The following is a 21,090-nucleotide window of genomic DNA, read 5'->3' on the forward strand; positions in this document are numbered from 1 at the left end:
GTGGAGGTAGGCTGTTAAGATTCGACATAAATAGTGCACACTAAACTTTGTCAGTCATACTTGTCATACATACAGTCATTTGTTTTTGTTAAATTAAGAATACATATTATTACAGATGGTGTTGGTTAGTTTTTTTTTAATTCCTTAAGGCGAATCCTTTACCTACCAGAAGCACCTTGCGGAAAAATGTGGAGCTTGCAATTTGAGATATTTTTTTTTAAATTCACGATTTAAACTGTATTAATTATTAATAAATATGTAGGTATCTGAAAACATTATAAAGAAAAATATTTTGTATTTTAAGTCAAATGTGAATTTGTAAAAAGACCCTATCTTATTACATATTATTTTATTGTCATAATTATTATTAAAATTTAGTTTATTAAGTTTTTAATATGTATCAAAGAGATTTTTGACTAATTCATAGTTTTAATATTTTTTTTTATTTATTTATAAAAAAAAACTTCAAATTCTTTTTATTTTATTATCTCAAAAATATTCTAGCTATTCGAAAGTATTTCAAGACCCACTCACAATATGCCAATCGATTTAATTTTAAATCCCACATGTCAACAACCCCTGCATTGAAGACGCCGCGAAGTGAAAAAATTTGAAAACCACAGTCTCAATTCCACTTACGGAAGTAATCTTATATCGTTCGTCAATTCCAGATTCCTATGGACACTGTACTGCAACGAGGCGGGCACACACATCGTAAAATGGGACCTGATAACAGCGCTGCAAGCCGAAAGCACATCACTGCAGACAAACCACGCGTGGATCACAACAGACTCGCTCACCGCATTGTTCGGCAGAGGAGAGAGAGTGGACCAGGATCAATTCAGGTGAATATTGCTCTATTTTCTTCTTCCATGTTTTGCCCTTTTCGTCGTAAGTCGACCATGTGAAATTTCGTTAAGACGTCATAAATAAATTTAGCTTCACCGCCTAGCACTGTTTATAAATCGTGTTAGCAACTTATTGAGTACATATTCCAAGTTAATTTTAAAGCCGGCCACATTAACTTACATAAAAACCTAGGCAAACTTCAAGAAATTATTTGAATCAAATTTAATAGTAGGAAAAGTAGATCACACAAACATACATGACATGTTTTTTTTTCCATTTCTGATCCCAAGAATATCATATAGGCCTCCACAGAGTGAAACAATTTAAATCAAAAGACAACACTTTTGTGGGACCAACGCTGTCACATAAATGTTGTGCTCCAGTGATTGTCAGAAACTGATGGTGTTTCAGGGTGTCGGGAAAGATTTCAAATTTATTTATTTACATAATAAAATAGTGTACTTTTTTTTGACCTGTGGTATATATAGAGGTTTGTATTGACAGATTTTGTTTTTTACGAGAAATGGATGTCAGCCACTTGCTCAACCTATTAGGTCCATACTCCGACTCAAACACAAATTGAAAAACAATATGTGTACTTGCCAGACCCACGGCTTTATAGTCCAACGCTTATGCCGTGGATGTTGACAGTTTATACGGGTAACTTATTGTAACAATTATAATACTTTAATACATAAATATGGGCGGCTCTCGTGGTGCAGTTGGTAAGGCGCTCGCCTTCCACCCGAGAGTTCCTGGGTTCGATTCCCAGTCTTGACAAAAACATTTATGTGTTTTTCTCAAAGCCTGGGTGTTTGTGATTGTTCAAAATTACTAACAACCACCTTGTACGAAAAAGCAAGGACATGGTTATTAATAATTCTAAAAAAAAAAAAAAAATACATAAATATGATAAACTACCGTCGATACCCGACTTGTGTATAGAATAGACCGACATGTCCGATCCTAACAAGATCATAATATGGGCCCATCAGTGGAAGATTTGTCTTAACACATTTTTGCTTTTATGACAAATCAATGTTAGCTACTTGCTCAACATATCAGGTCCATACTATCTATGGCTATATTTAAAAAAAATAACATATTATTTTTTTACCCTACGTTGGTTTTGAGCCTGGGATCCCACGGGCCACGTTACCGCTTGGCCAATGTGGGCGTCAATGTTTTGAATAAATTTAATTTATTATTTTCTCATGTTTTTAAGATCATGGTTGCTGATGAGGAAGGATGCTACAGTATTATCAAGATGGCTGTTACTCGAGCCATGCGTCAGTCTGACGTCAGATTTGGAGACGCCGACGTTCTATCAAACGCTGGCTGGAGTGACGCACTTAGAAGAAAGGGTAAGACCAAAGACAAATTTTCTATTATGAATGTAGTCTGCGTTACAAGTATGTGTGTGTTGACATAACATGTACTCTGCATAGGCCCATATTTACCACTTAGAAGTGAACATGGATATTTATTTTTTAAATACTCATTCAATTTCCAGGATATATGTGCCTTAGAGAAATGCTTTTGGGGCCTAAGAGCCAGGGCTGGCAGTGGACAGCTGGATGCGGAAGTCCTTGCCCCCCTTTTGTCCCCGCCTGTGCCACGTGCCGCTCTTCGTGGGCTCCTACTGGCTTTAGACGAGAACCGGGACGGTCATATTGATTTTAAGGAACTGTGCTGCGGGCTTAGCGCGGCGTGCCGGGGGCCCACATGTGAACGAGTCAAATGTGAGTTGAATTTCTCTCAAGCAAGTTTATGGAGTTGATTTGAACACTGGTTGACAGTGATGAAAGCATTGAAGCAGTGATGAAGACTCGAATAGACGATTATTGAAAGCCTACCTAAATAAATATAAATGTTATATTGCAATATGTACATTAGTAACAGATTAACATAAGTGTCAATTCAAAATGTACATATTGTAATAGTTGTCGCAATATATCTACCTACAGATCATTGGCGGCTGGTCTAACACCATACAAGTGCACTGCACTGCTTGCATTTTTTTGAAACATCACCTAACGTCGTGGATCATTTTTTTTCATAGGGTTTCAATATCATCACTCAGTTATTGTAGGGTGAACACCAATATTAAATTTACAGTCAGTATTCATCAGTGGCGAAGGGTAGAAGTAGGCTGCGGAGATTCGACATAAATAGTGCACACTAGTCAGCCATACATATTTGTTATCATTGAACTGAGAATACAAATTGCAGATGGTGTTGGTTATTTTTTCAGATTCAATTAAACCTTGCCTAAAGCAAACGAAAACAAAAAAAGTTTGACTGGCAAAGTTTTGTTTGCACTATTTATGCCGAATCTCCACCGCCTACCTCCACCCTTCACCACTGCTATTCACTGCATACGCCATCTGAGCGAAAATTGTCAATATATAGTTTGTGTAAAATTTAACTCAGATTTTTTGAATAAATTTTTTGAATAGATTTTACTCTACCAGCCCACCCTCAATCACTGGCTGCCGCTGCTACAGATGCGTTGCGTTGTATATTTTCCATCAATACTCAAAGACTAATAATCTGTATGTAAATATATCATGTCATCTACCGGCAAATTATCATGATAGATTGGCAATTGAATCGGTACTCGTGTGTAATTGTTATTTAAGGTTGACGATTGCTCACAATGATCAGCGTCAGTCATTGAGTCTACAAGTCTGCTCATATAAAAAGGGCATTATTATAAAAGCTATTTTCTCTTTCTAGTCTGCTTCAAAGTGTTTGACACGGACCGCGACGGCTTCCTCAACCAGTCAGAGCTCCAGCACATGGTCAACATACTGTGCTTCGTGGCCAACGAGTCCCTACGTAACCAAAACACTCACACGCAGCAGTTCTACCAACCTGCCGTCGTGTTCGAGGCTTTGCGGCAGCGGATATGCGGCAATGAGAACAATGACAAAAACGCCAGGTGCGACAGCACGGAAACAACCAACAATTACGCGGACGAAAATATTACGAACGAAGTGATTAATAATGTTGGAAACCTCGAAGATTTCTCGCGATTCTCAAAAGACTTTATTGATATCGAATCGAGTGGTGATTCCATGCTAGGTTACGCCGCGAGGCTGGACTATAGTAAAGGAGCTCTGGAGTTCCGGGAAAAGGAATCTTTTGAAGCGGAACTCGAGAAAGATAGCGAGAAAGAATGGGGGCTTTCGCAGGAGGATTTCTTGATTTGGAGTGTTGTTAGGGCGGAGGCTCTCGTCGCCCCGTTCTTGCAGCTTATCTTTGAGGTCTGCCATATTGTTTTGGGGCTCAGACCGCAGTGTAAACACCAGGAACAGGATATAGGTGAGTTTTTACTTAATTTTTTTGATTACATAGGATTATTATCCTAGAATCATCATAATGTCTTACTGACTTACCTTATAAAATCCAAATTCAGTTATGTATCTAAATCCAGTTCGATTGTTGATTAATTATCTGTCTCTTTCTAGTTCTCGGTTGGCTATTGCGTGAAGTGAAACGCGGATACTCAGTGGGGCAGTTCTGGTACCTGGTATCGACAGAGTGGTGGTCGCTGTGGCTGAACTATTCTAACAGTGGAGCGACGGCCACTGCGTGTACGGCGTGTGGTCGGGCTGCAGCAAGGAATGCCACTGCGTCCGGAACACACGCCCTCGACGAGGCTATCGTCTGTGATGAGAGCTTCAATTCGGCCGGTAAGAATCAAGGTTCTTCTCTTTTGTCCATGTCTGATAGTTAGATTGAGGATATGAACAACATTTAGAGCATCCGAGAATCATTAGTGTTTTGTATATGATACATTTCAATATATTTCTATTCCAACTATGTAACTCCATAACACCCAAATAACACCAGTTCCCCATTATGTATTCTGTGTGCAAAACAGTTATCAAAAAGACAAATCTTTGAGTCAGTACCTGTGCTTCATCCTTCGTTCGAACTCGTGCATGGTTTAACGTTGAGCTATCTCTAACGTGACAATAAATGACAGTTCGAGGAGTTCTAATTAACAGGCCCGGCGTGGCTGTCATTAAAAGTGTTCTATTTTACGGTTACATGTAAATTGTACGTAAAACATTTCACCGTGGCACAGTTCGCCGTGAGCTTTCTTATCGGAAAGAGATGACCGTATACTATTAGCTGATTTTGGCAAAATTCATAAATTCAAGAATGAAAACTAACCTAACAAATAATCCAGTATATCGGCTATTCTCAAAATTTGTTTGCTCTTTCTTGGCTTTCTGTAAAGTGTAAACCGACAAGACCTGTGTTTTATTTAGACATAAATTTTATGTCAGTACTATACAACCCAAAGAGGTTGGACAGTCTTTAATATACGGCCATATATTTTCGATACAACATTTCACGGTGAAGTGTGATACGGCGAACTGCATACGTACAAGTTTCTGGAGACGATTTTTAACATTTCACACTAAACAAATACATCATAGCAACTTTATCACAATTTTGTATTATTTCAGAGTTAAATGTTATGTTGAAGTAGACCTGCAAATTTCAATTATTACAACATGGCACCTCGGCTCGCATAAGACCACTTATTTACATAAATATGACTAAACATCTGGCCCTAACACTTCTTTCTTGTTTATCACATACAGAGTCGATGGGAGATCTATTAGGGCGGGCGGAGACTGGTTCTCTAGGAAGTGGATCGAGCAGTAGTGGAGTGTCGAGTAGCAGCAGTTCCAAGAGTTCACGACATCCTGGACACATTGACAATTCACGATTACTGGCTAGAAATCCCTACCAGGTGACGAATTCATGATATATATAACCGCTAGAAAAAATCTTTTTGAAAAAATATGGCACCCAGCAGAAATCGAACCTGTGCCCCCTAGGATTCACGCCCATGTGGTCTGACCACTAAGCTATACGTGTCCTATCTAATTGTGACAAAGTTATCTAGTGATTTTTACGATACTCTCTGAAGCGCTTTTGGCAAAACTCAGTTATAGTCACAGGATTTGAGAATGTAACAGTCTTTATTGAACATAATATGCAAAAAATACAGTATCATACTGAATTCGAACCAGCAATAAAAATAAATAATGTTTTATCATCAGGTGAAGACGTTAACTGGAGAAGGAGGTCACCTGCGCACAGATCTAACGCTGTCCCAGCACCATGACTTTGAGCTGGTGCCTGACTCCCTGTGGAAAGCTTTGGCCCACTGGTACGGAGGACCGCAGCCACTTCCAAGACAGGTTACTGCACTCAAATGTTTAATGTCAAACAATACTTCACTGTGTATATAAAACTTTTTACACTGGCTTATATTATTTTAATTGCAGGTTATCAAACCGCCGAACTCTGATGATGTGGAGCTGGAACTCTATCCGAGGATCCTGAGACTCCTCCGGCATACGGCTCCTGAACCAATTAATAACAATAGTAAGGCAACCCAATATTTTTTTGTTAAGGGCCCACATGCCTTGTAAAAGTCTTAAGATGAAGGATTTCGGATAACTTGTGGAGCCTAAACAATCTGTATACTTTGTTGGAAAGTAGATTTTTTCAATTATTCTATTCATGTATAAAATATTGAAATAATTCAACATATGAATAGCATATTATGTTACTTTTGGAAACCATTTACTCATTATTATCTTAAGCTCCAAAACAATTTAAGAAAAATATGTACAGTAAAATCTCGTTATAACGGACAAAATATCCGGTCAAATGTGAAAATTGTTAAAAAAACATCTTGTTAATGGTAGGGGAGCAAGGGGGAATTGGAGCCTACTAAGGAAATTGTTGAAAAAAAGTAACAAAATGTTCTAATCGTTTATTATTAAGACTTGAAATGAGTCCTTTGGTTACATAGTAATAATATTACTGCAATTTCCACTCAAAAATTCTATAACTAAAGTACAAAAAAAACGTTTTCCCAAAAAACATATTTGGCTCCAATTACCCCACATGTAGGGTGATGAGAGCCAAAAATTTACCAAATATGTAATGGGAGCTTCATATTTTAATATGCTTACAAACACTTATACACATGATAACAGACATAGGTACAATAAAATGTTAAATATTTACTAATGTAATTCAACAAAAATATGCTCTAGTACTAAAAATATCAAAAGAATCAACACGTCATGTGATGGAACTAAGCAAAAAACACAAATATAATCTTTCTGGTTTCGGAGGGCATTTTCCAACGAAGTCACCGTCCAACCAGCCTTGAAAGTCGTCAGCTTTCTATTTCTGGGCATCTGGAACAATTAAAATCTTGTCTACTAGTAAAAGAGGTGTGAAATTTATATAGGGGTAATGGGAGCCACCTAGGCTCCAATTACCCGAATGTCAACCACTTTGAAGGTTGATAAATAACATAACCAAACCATTTTAAACCTTGATTCTGAAACTACTAAACAAAAATACATGTATCTAGCTATACAATAGACACAAAATATGATAAAATAAGTAAAATTTTAAGTACTTACGTTGATGTTTATGTATTGTAAATTTATATAAGCACCTAGCCCAAAACACACTTCCACTCGCCACGCGCGTGCACGTGCCACTAAGTAGCCGACAGCGATCGACGGGCTTAGCCGATGATTGACGAAGATGTTTTGGTTATTTCCGAGTCATTTTAGTGTTAGATGGTACCTGTTTTGCAGTCGCTCCCATTACCCCACGCTCCCCTATACATGTTTAAATCTAAGTGTCACCGCCTGTAAACAATATTCTGCGCATGATAATTCCGAGTCATAATGCCGTCCTGCTCGTAAACTGAACGTAGCACTGACGTTTCAACGATGGCCGATAATTCACACAGCTGCACGGCACGTTAATTTGTTTACTCACAGTGAATAGATGCATCTATTACTCCAAACAATAAGTTTACAATGGTTATCATACCATGAATGAAAGTGAAATAGCAGATGAAGTTATGATCTTGGAAAATGAGGATGGAATTGAAGATAGCGATGAAGAAGATACAACACACCAAAAAACAAAGTTATCGATGATAAGATGGTATCTCAACTATATTACATGCATTTTCGTAATTTTGGAGAGTTAATTATAAAAAAAAACAGCAGACTTCAAAAGTGCAAACAAAACTTGATACTTTTTTCAAAGCAGGATTACCGAAAAAAGTGTGTCTACATCGAACATTAACATCACTCCACAATGGGTGTGTGGTATCATCCGAAGACGAATAAACAGGAGTTTGTCGTTTTATATAACGGACTTTCGATTTAACGAACACCCCCTCATCCGCATTAGTCCGTTATATCGAAGTTCCACTGTACTACTAAAATAACTTGAACATTTTATTCTGAAAAATTAAACCGAAATATACCAAACTGTAAATGTACAAACTACAATGTCATGATCTACTTATCGATCGATATACTACAACTTCTTTCAGCTTCTGGGTCAGGGTCATCGTGGTCAGGAATGGTGGGTGGATATGGAGCCGCAGCGCTATCCAGTGTCGGAATGGCTTCCTACCCCAACTCGGCCCCTGCCACTCCCAACAGATACCTCGCTTATACGGCTGCATTTTCACGACTGTCCACCGTCAGACAGGTAGTATTTTCATCTTAACTTACACTCTTCTTCCAACGACTAGAGGGAGTTCATATGAACATTTTCTATTACAATACTCCATTAAGCAATTTGATAATTGTCAATTACAAACAAGTTTGCGGCCTGTTTTGACATACGATATATTTTTATTTTACATAATATAATATCACGCCGACAAGTTAAATATCGATGATCTTTGTTGGCGGGTTTTTAAATGTTTTGGATGCTTTGCTAAGAGAATGACAAAAAAGAAAGATGTAAACCGTATAGTAGAGATTTAATTTTTTCACTCTGTCTCTTTCTTTTGTTTTCGTTAGTTTTTTTGTGTGGCAGTTAGTCTCGGCATGTAAACCTGCAAAATAAAATTAGTTACAGTGGCATTAGGCATCATTAAAACTTTCTAAAAAAAAATTGTTAGCATATAACATTAAAATGTGTTGGATAGTGATTTTGACTTGGTCACCATTTTGGTGTAGGCATATTTCTTACCTCTCAAATGATATATCGATCACTGCACTATGCATAAACATAGATAACCCGAAAGTCTGATTCTGCGAGAGCCGAGGTCACCCACCTATGTGCAACACTGATGCAAGATGTTTCTATAAGCGAAGTGGTTCAGAAACGCCATCAAATGTTTCGACACTAGAATCCTAAAAGACTTTCTTATTTTAGTCTTAACTTTTTGGACTACAGTAGGCGCTCGGTTATCCGGCATTCACCAATCCGGCACATCCAATAGTCCGGCATTTTGCAACTCTGCTCGCCTGCTCTATAATCCGGCAGGTTTCACATTAAACTGCCGGATTACAGAGCGGAGAGTCGAGATTTTTACTGTGCAAATCTGTGATAAAATTATTTCCTATAGAAATCCAATAATCCGGCATTTCCGACAATCCGGCATAGGTGAAAAAATATGGGTACCGGATTACCGAACGCCTACTGTATATCACATTATCGAAATATGTTTGCTTTCAAAGGTGTGCGAATTCATCTGCAGTCAACTCCATCTGGCTCGTGAGGACGTCCGTCTGTGGATGGTACCGCCCGGCTCAGGCACTTCGATAGGGGGATCAGCTGGCGAGCTACTGGAAGACGAGTCCATAACGCTGAGTGAACTGAATGCGGCTGATGGCCAGAGAGTGCTCGTCGAAGTCAGGAACAAGGATCTCACGTGGCCGGAAGAATTGAGAGCATTGAGGTGCGTATAGTGTTAATTCATTTGTGTGAAAGTTTGTCCAGATGATTTCTAAATGTATTCTACAACCAACATGTCTTGGCTACGATTTCATAGTATAAACATGCAGTATAAAGAACTGAAGCAGGTTCGGGGGCATTGAGAGTGTAGTTCTCTTTAAAACCTCTAAAAACAGTTTTGTATTAGCTTTTGTTATTTACTACAATTTTTAATTTTGCTTCTATGTGCTCCTCTCTCCCATGGGCACTCATAACTTGAAGCCATGAAAACTCATGTAAAGCACACTTGAGTGCATAACGACCTCAGTCTTGGGTAACTGCTCCTGAGACATTTTCAGTCAAAAAAAATACTGGTGCTTTACAACTATATAACATAGGGTCCCGTGATACACCTGATTGAGACCGGGTGAGGTTTGGTAGGGCCATTAACTCCAATGTTCGAAAAACTGAGCGTTCATACAAATGTGGGACGAATTTTGTTTTCGAATACTTCTTGGATAGACTTATCTTGTTTATCTGTTAAACTCCAAGTTTTACACCCACATAGAACTAATTGGTTTCACTGTCACGTGGTATACCCGGAATTTCCTCTTCTTTGACAACAGCTTGGACATGAATAGACCCTTTATTACGAAACACCGCATTCCCTGTCTTCTGGCGAGTTTGAGATTCATCTCGTTCTCTTCGAAGTTATTGGTTAATGTAAACAATGAATGTAATTTACTCTTATAGGCATATATACCAGTGAGACATTACTGGGTCGCGGCTCAGTCAACTTTGGGAATCTCTGTTCTACACTGTAAAGGTTACTTTGTTCAATCGTATAGTATAAATGGTGGTTTACCTTTACCAGCTTAACATTTAGGGAATAAATCGAACGGTCTCACCTGGGATTTTAATTTAATAATATTTGTATTTGTATTTGTGTTTCAGTCGTCAGGCCGTAGAGAACCGAGGATTGCCGGTAGGGTCGGGAGTGAGTGCCCTGCACCCGGCCGGTGCCACTGGCCTCAATAACCTCGGAAATACTTGCTTCATGAATGCCGCCTTACAAGCCGTTAGTACCAATAATCTTCTGATATTTTTCTCATGGATACCAGAATAGTTATTGTCGGATTATTTTTATTTAGAAATTTGTTAGAATATTTCTATTACTATAATTATATTGACTAATATTTATATTGACCGGATATTTTGTCTGTTATATCGAGGTTCTACTGTATGTCTTAATTTCTATATATTTAACACACATGGTAGCTTAATTGGTAACCTTTCAACTAGATTGTGATGTAGGTTCGTCATTTTCCTACAGATTTGTAAGAACCTTTTACTCACATATGATATCTATGGTTCGGTTTAGGTGTGGAATACTGGCCCGCTGACGATGTACTTCATCCATGAGATGCATCTATACGAGCTGAACCTGGACAACCATCACGGGACAGGCGGTGCGCTGGCGCAGAGATACGGGGAATTATGCAAACAGGTTACAAGTCATTTTTTTGCCTTACGATTGACTTGTTCACACAGCATTGTGTGCGTTTATTGGATCCTTGTCATGTGGCGTGACTGCAGTAGTTTTAATGCGTGCCGGCCAATGTTTTGATGTGTTAATTGTTTTTTTTCTGTGTCAATGGAATTGAAATATTGTTTTGTTTTTAACAAGATTGTTTATTTGTTTAGTCATACATTGTAATACAAATTAAAAAGAAGATAACTATTTAATTTTTTAACTTTTTAACATACGCATTCGGAAAACCTACTATATTATATTATCATGGACTTTTGGCTTTAGGTTGTAGGTCTTGTAGAGGTGACTACACCAGAAATGATCAATAAAATCCACGATATGGTGTTAAGTGACCGAAGATTAAAGTTGAGTGAGATAATTGAGGTTACAGGGATCTCAAAAGGTAGCGTCATTTCTATTTTACATGACAAATTGGGCATGAAAAATATTTCTGCAAGATGGGTGCCGCGTTTGCTCACAGTCGACAATAAACGCAATAAGGTGGTGGCCTCTAAGGCCCTGTTGTCGCTCATGCAACGCAATCCGGATGAATTTTTTCGTCACTTTGTGACTGTAGATGAAACATGGATACACCACTATACTCCCGAGACGAAAGAACAGTCAAAGCAGTGGATTGCGAAGGCAAACCATGTCCAAAGAAGGTGAAAACCGTAAAATCAGCTGGTAAGGTTATGGCTACTGTATTTTGGGATGCACGTGAAATTATTTTCGTTGACTATTTGGAAAAAGGAAAAACAATAACAGGGGATTATTATGCATCTTTATTGGACCAGCTAAAAAACAAAATTGAAGAAAAACGGCCTCATTTAAACAGGAAAAAAATCCTCTTTCATCAGGACAATGCCCGTGTTCACACATGTTTACGATCAATGGCTAAAATTGAAGAATTGAAGTTCGAATTGGTCGACCACCTACCGTATTCGCCAGATTTAGCCCCCAGTGACTTTTTCCTTTTCCCAAACTTAAAAAAATGGCTAAGTGGACAACGTTTTTTTTCAAATGAAGAAGTCATCGATCGGACAAATGCTTATTTTGAGGACCTTCCGAAAACTTATTTTTCTGACGGTTTAAAAAAAATTGAGAAACGTCTAACCAAGTGTATTGAGCTCCAAGGAGATTATGTTGAGAAATAAAAAAAAATACAAAAATAAAAACTGTTTTAATGCTTTTTTCTAAGGAATTATTGACCCACCCTCGTAGCAGGACAATTCTAATAAATAGTGTTAAATATAATATGTCGTATTCCGACAGTTAATTATCCCGGGATATGAACTGTCAGGTGTGATAATCTTTAACACTGGTCGAGATGGCCGCGTTAACTGGTTTAGAGCGAGATAGAATATGACAATTACATATTGAAAAATGAGATGTGGCGATTTTGTAAGTTAACACTAATTTCCAACACTAGCACTACAGTCGCTGCCTCAACTCAACACCATAGATTCTAATGCACGAAGCTTCGCACGGATTCACGAGAAATCAGCCGAGCACTGCAAAAAAAGAGATGCGGTATATTCGCTTATCACTGTGTTACCAATTTTTGTAGAGAGCTTTGTATACGAAACTGCCCCTAGTGATATCTGTGTTATTTTGGATCAAGATAAATGGTCCAAAAGTATCATTAGTGACAAGATAGATCCGATATATATATCTATCCTAATGGTAGCAGAATCAAAACCTAATGATAACTGTTCCAGGTGTGGAGTTCCGGCGCTAGATCCGTGGCCCCGATCCGCGTGCGCTGGTGTGTGGCGCGCCACGCATCCCGTTTCAGCGGAGGGGGACAACACGACTCTCAGGAGCTCCTTGCGTGGCTGTTGGACGCCCTCCATGAAGACCTCAACCGGATCTCTTCCATTGGGATGCCTTACGCCGAGCTGAGAGACTCTGACGGTAGACCTGATGAGGTGGGTTCAGACTGCAATGCTCCTTTGCCATAATGATGACTTGAAATTGTTTCTTAGGGTTGGTTACACAACAGACAACAAAATGTGCTATGTTAAGCTCCACACACAAGTGATAGGGTACATTCATTCGAATGATAGTGTCATTGGCCCGACACCATTTTCTTGTATTATTACAAAAATTCTTCTCAAGATCATTTGCATCTTGAATATTATGCCAGAATGAGTCAGATGAGGCTCTATTGTAGCCAACATTTGGTCATTCTGATGAGGTATGTATGTGTATGCCAGTGGTGAAGGGTTGAGATAGGCTGTGGAGATCCGACAAAAATAGTGCACACTTTGTCAATTGTTTATATGATGAAATTATAGGACTTATATTACTAATGTGGGGGTCAGCAAACGCCAGTCGAACTGCATGCATTACTATATATACGAGCTGATGCACTCGGACTTTACCTTATAAGATAAGAGATGCAGGCAACAGACTGGAATGCAGTGTGCGAACGCTGCGCGACAGTCGAATATTCGCATTATTCAATTGTTGCATACGTCAATAAATAGCTGATCGCTAGATATTGGATATACATTCTTCCGCGCCGCGCCTCAAACGGTAAACATCTATCTTAGATTCCTTAATCGTTACCATATTATTTATCAGGTGTCACTACGCTAAAGTGGTGACACCCAATGTGAAAATGGATACTTCAGGACAGACCTAAAATGACAGACATACATAATGGTTGAGTAACTCTAGATTCTAACATAACAATATTAAATCATCACTTCGTCGTTGATCAGATTTTGCAATAATGAGATCATTTCCAATAATGTACATTACAGATTGTGGCGCAGGAAGCCTGGGACCAGCACACTTCCAGGAACCAGTCCATCATCACCGAACTGTTCTACGGCCAACTTAAATCAAAGGTATAGATAGTTTTAACATTGCAAGAGCTGCTTTAATAGTCTTGTACCACGATGTACGTGTTTAGATAGTCCGAGCGGTAATAAGACCTAGAGCAAGATGACACGATACGACAGAAGCGATGTAACCATATTCAAAATTCCAGCGAGTCATTGCGCATGGGAATAAATGGATTCCGCATGTTTTACTATTACTGTGGTACGACTATTTTACTGCATTCAAATTTGTGGAATGTCATATGGGATCTTATTGAAGTTATACTTCTTTAGGCGCGTTTGGAAAATCAGATCAGAGTGTATTTTTGGCGTGTGACATGTAACACATAATTTATTTATAATTTAATAATAAACGCACTTCATTGAATTCGAACCACCAACTGTACGGTTATCAACCGAACGCACTACCATTACGCCACAGTATGATACTCCAATTGTGACGATTATACAGTATAATATTATAGTTTAGAATTGTTCCGTTGCCTAGGCAGCGAATTTATTATTGTCGGCCATTTGCAATTCCTTACGTAAACAAACATCGTAGTGGCAGTTGTTACGTGAAAAATAAAAACAATGATAAATAATTATATAATTTAGTAATATAAGTTAAAGTGTATAGAAATAAAACAACGGCGTTCCAATAAGCGGTTGTATTTCTTGAGGGTGTAATTTAACAAGATAATTAAGAGCTAATCGAAGAATCTAGGTTATCACAAGTTTTGTTTTTGTTTTGTTACGCCAAAGAAGTATAACTTCTAACGCACGCACATAAGTACACACACCGATTTTTTTTTAATTGGCTCGATCACCCCCTTTTGTTTTCTTTTTCTTCTGTTAATATTCTATCCGAATTAGGGTGGCTAAAAGCTGGAATATACATGCTGTCCCGCTTTAATATTGCCCTCATGCAATGAACAATAGAATTTAGTGCTGTACTACGTGGTATCTAATAACAATATCTGTCAATACGATATAACATTTTATCAGCGTCAGTGGCATTTTAATTTTAAACAGTTTTTTATTTTTTTATTTGTAGTGTTCTTGAGCTGTGTTCTGATAATTAGACCGATTGTTAAGAAACAAATTATGAATTTGAATTCATAGTTAACCCGATCGCCGCGGATGGGACATATGTTGTTTTTTACATAAGCTCTGATACTGGGCGGATGTCGCAACTGTTGATATCGAAAATTGAAATGTCGGTAAAGTAGGAAATACTTCACGCATAGTATTAATTTTTGTACTGAAAAATGCTCTGATTCGTGTTCGTACCGCCATATCGATAACTCTGTCAAAAATATGTTGTTTTAATTTCATAAACATCGATCTTTCGAACCCCTTCGATCTATCGAGATTCGCCGGTCCGATTGCATCAGTTCAAATCTACGCGGTATTTTTCGCGGCTGCGCAGTAGGTATACAAAATATATTTCATTCGAGTTGAGTGTGTGCCGAGTATTTACCGTGTAAAGTTGAATTCACCTCGATTTTTACATCATGTGCGGGAATACGAAAAAGACAACCAAAAAACGAAAAGAAATTTGTCGTAATGTTTCTAAAAATGTACTTGAACTTGTGTTCTGGATTATGTCATTTATTACTCATGTGTCTCCCTAATTGTTTCAAAGTCATAAATCGAGCTCATTATTGAAAGTCGTAAATATTTAGTAAAGATGCGTCCACACGGAATGAAAAAATATATATTATTATATTTTAGAGGATTGCAAGTTTTATAAATAAATTACGAATTACTATGAAGGAATATATAAAACGTATAAATTTTTGCTAAAAAAACACACACGGGTAGGTATAAAATATAAATCATGGAATATTGACTTTTCAACTATATTACATATTATCTTCGCGTACAATTTAATGCTTATAAATTTTTATAACCTTACCCAAAAAAAAGTTTTTATAGCACTTGGAAAAATTTACGAAATTTAAAAAATAAATATTGTTTTTTTTACAAAACATAAAATGACAATCACTAACATAACACAATGCTCAATAAAACTGAAAAGTAATCTACAAAATCCAAGTTTCACTAAAAAAAAAACAAAAAAATTATTATAATATTTTCAACCAGTGTGGACTCACCTTTACGCTTAAATTATAATGGCCCATAAAACATGTAAAATGCTGACACAATCTATGCCACGAAATAAAACTGGTGACTACCATCCAATTTTAATGGATTTGTCATCAATAAAACTTACACTAATTAACAATAATTCATAAGTCACCAATAAAAGCTATTATTTTCAATAATTTTTATGGCATTTTTAAGTGTTTTTAACACGAGTAAAATAAAATTAGTCAGTGATTAATTGTCTTCATCGGCGCACTTGTTTTGAAGTCAAGTGCTTTGTCATCGAAAATGGCTACAGAGTTTATCCGAACAAAGCAATACAGTAGTTTTGTTAAAGTAAACACAGCTAAATTCAACACTCTATTATGTGTTTTAGTGTGGCACTTGGATCCTTATGTATCTAGGCATGATAACAGTTGTACCCACAATTTTTAACTGCCGTATTTATTATAAAACAGCGAAGAATAACATTTCGAAAAACCTACCGCGGACAGCACATCTTTTGTATGGAAACTTAACGCGCCGATCGGGTTAAACTATGTGATTGTCTGATTGTGGATGTTATATAATATATCGTCGGCTTAACTAGAAAACTACTTATCTACGTATTTGGTCGAAAAAAAGTTGAGAACGCCATTTTGTAGAGAATTTTATACGTCATCGAACTGCAAACTATGTATAATTAAAAAAAATATGGCATTTGCACAATCTTCGCTTTAGAAAAATGCGTAACTTCTAACATCATATTAGTGACAAGAAAAGTGCGTATCTGCTTTCATTCGCTCTAAGTTTGGCGAGCAGCGAGCAACGTTCCTGTTCAGACTAGTTCAATTGCTCAAATTTGGTGTTTTTAAACGAATCTTCACATTATTCGAGGTATGTTATGTCATTATAATATCATTAAATATTAAGTTTATATGAAAAAGTGCTGTTTACATGTTTAAAATGAACTTTAAATTCACTGTGGTAGATACCTACTTTTCTCATAAGAGTGTGTCAGTAGATACGCAGTTTGCGGGCGTTTGTAATACGATTAATATGATATTATTATTTTTGTTGATCCCATTTCTTGTACTAAAACTTAATTACTGACACTACAAAAGTATAGAAAATAATTTACAGTTTGATAATAAATATTATTATGGTTATTTACTTGTTTTATTAAAATTCACGGAAGGGGTTAGTGACACATTGAATTTTTATGTTACAGAAATCAACCATGTCGTCGTTAAGAGCCCATAAAATTATGAATGCCCTTAAAAATTACGTCGTCAATGATGATGGTAGTCTCACAAAGAAAATTGAGCCAGTGGAGACAAGGACTGTAAATACAATTATTGATTCAAACAATCTTGAATTAGGTGAAATTTGCATTTCGGTAGCACAGGTGGAAAATGGTTATGAAGAAAAGACAACTCATTGTTTGCGCAAGCGGAGACTCAAAACTATATCCAAATGGAGTCAAATAACATTTTAGAGACAACTCATTGTTTGATTGAGCAAGTGGAGACTCAAAACTACATCCAAATGGATTCGAATAACAATTCGCTAGACGATGTGTTAGTCTTTGCAGAGCAGGTGGAAGGAATACATACAAAAAAGGAGGTACAGATTAATGCTAGTCTGTCAACTGAAGATAACACAGTTGATAAACGAAGATCTCAAACGGGTCAGATGGATAAAAACCAATGGGCAATCGCAAAAAAGAGAGAAAAGGGTGAATCTTACAAAGGAAAAAAGAAAATAAATGGAAAATGGAAGTATGGCATCGGCAAAGAGAAAAGAACACTGAAAGAAAGGTTTAATTGCAGTTCCTCAAAGAAAGATCACTCTGTTATAAAATATCAGTCGATATCAGAAGAGAGGAGAGTTATGTTTAATGATTTTTTGGAAGTTATCTTGGGCAGAAAAGAAAGTGTTGGTTAATACGCTTGTAACAGTTAATGCAACAAATAGAAAAACCAGTACGAAAAAAGCATCAAGAAGATCAACTTCCACTGTGCTATCCTTAAAATGCAGAAATAGATATGTCAGAGTGTGCAAGAAACTATTTTTGTAAAAATTTTATATGTTAACATTTTAATAAAATATTATTCTTCCATAAGTTAATAGTTCAAACTTATTTTCCTATGATTATACTTGGTAGGAGAAAAGCTTGCTATGTAGGTACTTCTTTCAGCTTGTTATATCATGCTGTTACATTCATTGTGTGTTGATAATTGGGTAATATTAGTATTTTTTTTTTTTTTTTCCGACCATGTCCGATCCTAATAGGATCATATGGGCCTCCACAGAGTAGAGGTTTGAATTAACAGATTTTGTTTTTACGAGAAATGGATGTCAGCCACTTGCTCAACCTATTAGGTCCATACCCTGACTCACACACATATTGAAAAACAATATGTGTACTTGCCAGACCCAGGATTCGAACCTGGGACCCACGGCATGATAGTCCAAAGCTTATGCCGCGCGGCCACCGTGGGTGTGATATTAGTATTAGTATCCTCACACTAAATTTGCATACTTAAAATAAGTTACGCAAACTGCGTATCTCCAAATTTTATGTTGGTAAGGAAAAGAGAATAATACGTATCTGCATTTTTTGTGTTTTTTGGGAGACAGGTTAAAATTTTTCTTAATATTTGAATGCCAAATCAACAAAAATTATTATTTACGTAACATATGTAAAATTCACAACATGATATTGGTTACAACTGATTTTATTCAGTTTTTATGCTCTCCTGAACATTTTGCTAAACTGTAGATAAGCAGTTTTCTAGTTAAGCCGACGATATATTGTCATATTATTATGTCAAAGATACCTAGATACAATGTTACATATTATGTCAAAAAGCAGGGACAGTGTGTCAATTTTAGGTATCTGACTTCTTACGGCGTATAATAATAAATTCTTTAAAACCCACTCGAGTGCATGGCGACCTCTCATGGCAAAGTCTTTGCTGGTTGTTGCTCTTGAAACACTCCCACACATAGACAACTCTAAATCACAACACTTTGTGCCTCCTCGGGATACGCCAGATTTAGACCTGTGTGGTGCGAGGAGAATTTGGTTGGTGAACGATATCTAATTGTGATACCACTATGTTGAAATTTTAGTATATTATTGACAAAGGGGAATCAGCATTTCTGATCGAAGATGGAACGTGTGAATAGTGTGAGTATAGTGATAATAAAGATCTGTCAAATTTCAGGTGACATGTGCATCGTGCGGTCACGAATCAGTCAGATTCGACGCGTTCAACATGCTCAGTTTACCGCTGCCAATGGAGAGCTATATCCTGGTGGAAGTATTGGGTAAGTCACCATCGCAAGCTACTTCTAAACAGATGACTCTTCACCATCAGTCACAATGGTAAGGCAAAATATGCAGTTGGCAATTCATCAGTTGACAGTTGCGACAAAGGGGAGTCCTGATAGTTCTCCAATTGGAAAAGACTCCTTTATTTTACATCTTTTATGTTTGTATCACACGCTTCCTTTACATAAAAAAATAGCCCATGTTTTCCAGCTTGACGATCCATCCGATTACTCACTTTTAAAAGTTATAGATTCTTGGAAACCCAGGCCCATCTCAATAACATAAACCCCAAATTCTCGTTTCACATTCCAGTAATTCTTCTCGACGGATCAGTCCCGATTAAATACGGCATTCGGTTGAATTCCGAAGACAGCTACCGGAACCTGAAGCTCCACCTGTCGCCGATGTGCAGCGTCGCTCCGAGCCGACTCCTGCTGGCCGAAGGCGGCTGCGCGGCCATCTTCAAATCGCCAAACGACACCAGCCGAGTCAAACCCGACAGCGCCGGGAGATTATTGGCTTACGAACTGCCGGATGAAGACGAGCTCTTCGATGAAGGGGGAGACATTATTGGTGCACCGGACGATACGGGCGCGGCAGGGGACGCCTCCGGTACCAATAATGAGGACGAATGTATAGGTAACATTACGATTGATTATTACGATAGAATGCTACGCAACGATATATCATTGTTTTTGATAATGGTCAGAAATGCTAACAACGATTGTCGTTTTGCTTTTGATGCCTGAAATGTTAACTTGATTTGGGAACATACTACTGCACCAGTGGTACGAAACATGGTTTTATCTATTTAGTTTTATTGTTGTGTAATATAACCCGATTCATATATGTTTTGTGACTGGGTAGGTTTTAGAACTTATAACTATTGTATATTTTTTTCATGGCATCACCCTTTTTATAATAAAAACAATTCCAAATACAAATTTGAGTTTACAATATAAAAATTTGTTTACAGTCAAATTCTTGGTGGAAGGACAATGTTTTATTTTATTTTATGGATTTGAAACAATGGGAAAGTCTTTTACTCAACTCAGTGTTTTAAGTAAAGTGGATTTGTGCTATATAAAAACAGTTTCATTTATAAAAAAATAATGAAATAAAATCATTTGCAATACATATTTTAAATGTTCCAATAAACAAACACCATAAAGACTTTTTTCACAAATCACGCATATTGTACGAGATCTTTTAACGAGGCCACCAAGCAAAATTTTTCTTTCGTAGTTTCCTAATTCCACTACTTTTTATGTACTCGTGTGGGATAACCGATTGTTTCCAGTAACTGGTAAAAATCAAAACTCTGTGAGCGGATCGTGCATTTCGCTCGCTCTCGCGATCGCCCATATGATCGAGTGAGAAAGAGATATGTCAATTACTTTTAACAGTAGATGCAGCTCGGGATATCTAATTGCCTCATCTATTCAAAACAATAAATTAATTACGAAACGTGTTTTCATAATATTCCGATTTCGCAGAATCAATTAGAGTGGTAAGGTGTCTAAAAATAATACAATACTTTAATTTATCGACAATTATTGGTAGCAATCCTCGACCGGATTTTTCATGACATCGTAACAGCCAAAGGGTTAAGTCTGATGCCAAAATATATAAAAATCCGTTACATCGATATGCCAATGCATTCCATTTTTTTACCAGTCATCTCTCATCCAGTATTATCGATTGTT

The 21,090-nt window shown here is 37.2% G+C and overlaps 1 protein-coding gene across 3 annotated transcripts in view; it reads left to right on the forward strand.

Moving 5' to 3' along the window:
* Usp32 (Ubiquitin specific protease 32) overlaps positions 1–21,090 on the forward strand; it is a 75,073-nt gene that overhangs the window by 18,339 nt on the left and 35,644 nt on the right. For all 3 annotated transcript variants that reach the window (XM_085950114.1, XM_085950115.1, XM_085950116.1), the window contains exons 3-18: positions 672–845; positions 2,075–2,213; positions 2,363–2,591; positions 3,589–4,176; positions 4,323–4,547; positions 5,472–5,623; positions 5,937–6,077; positions 6,165–6,264; positions 8,258–8,418; positions 9,399–9,619; positions 10,549–10,672; positions 10,976–11,101; positions 12,844–13,053; positions 13,894–13,980; positions 19,278–19,380; positions 19,697–20,023. In XM_085950114.1, coding sequence (XP_085806240.1) covers positions 672–845; positions 2,075–2,213; positions 2,363–2,591; positions 3,589–4,176; positions 4,323–4,547; positions 5,472–5,623; positions 5,937–6,077; positions 6,165–6,264; positions 8,258–8,418; positions 9,399–9,619; positions 10,549–10,672; positions 10,976–11,101; positions 12,844–13,053; positions 13,894–13,980; positions 19,278–19,380; positions 19,697–20,023 — 3,107 coding nt within the window. The remainder of the gene's footprint in view (positions 1–671; positions 846–2,074; positions 2,214–2,362; positions 2,592–3,588; positions 4,177–4,322; positions 4,548–5,471; positions 5,624–5,936; positions 6,078–6,164; positions 6,265–8,257; positions 8,419–9,398; positions 9,620–10,548; positions 10,673–10,975; positions 11,102–12,843; positions 13,054–13,893; positions 13,981–19,277; positions 19,381–19,696; positions 20,024–21,090) is intronic.

This window comes from Rhyacophila brunnea, unplaced genomic scaffold (genome assembly GCF_057557595.1).
Source record: "Rhyacophila brunnea isolate RB1 unplaced genomic scaffold, BYU_Rbru_1.0 scaffold_23, whole genome shotgun sequence".
Lineage (NCBI taxonomy): Eukaryota > Metazoa > Arthropoda > Insecta > Trichoptera > Rhyacophilidae > Rhyacophila > Rhyacophila brunnea.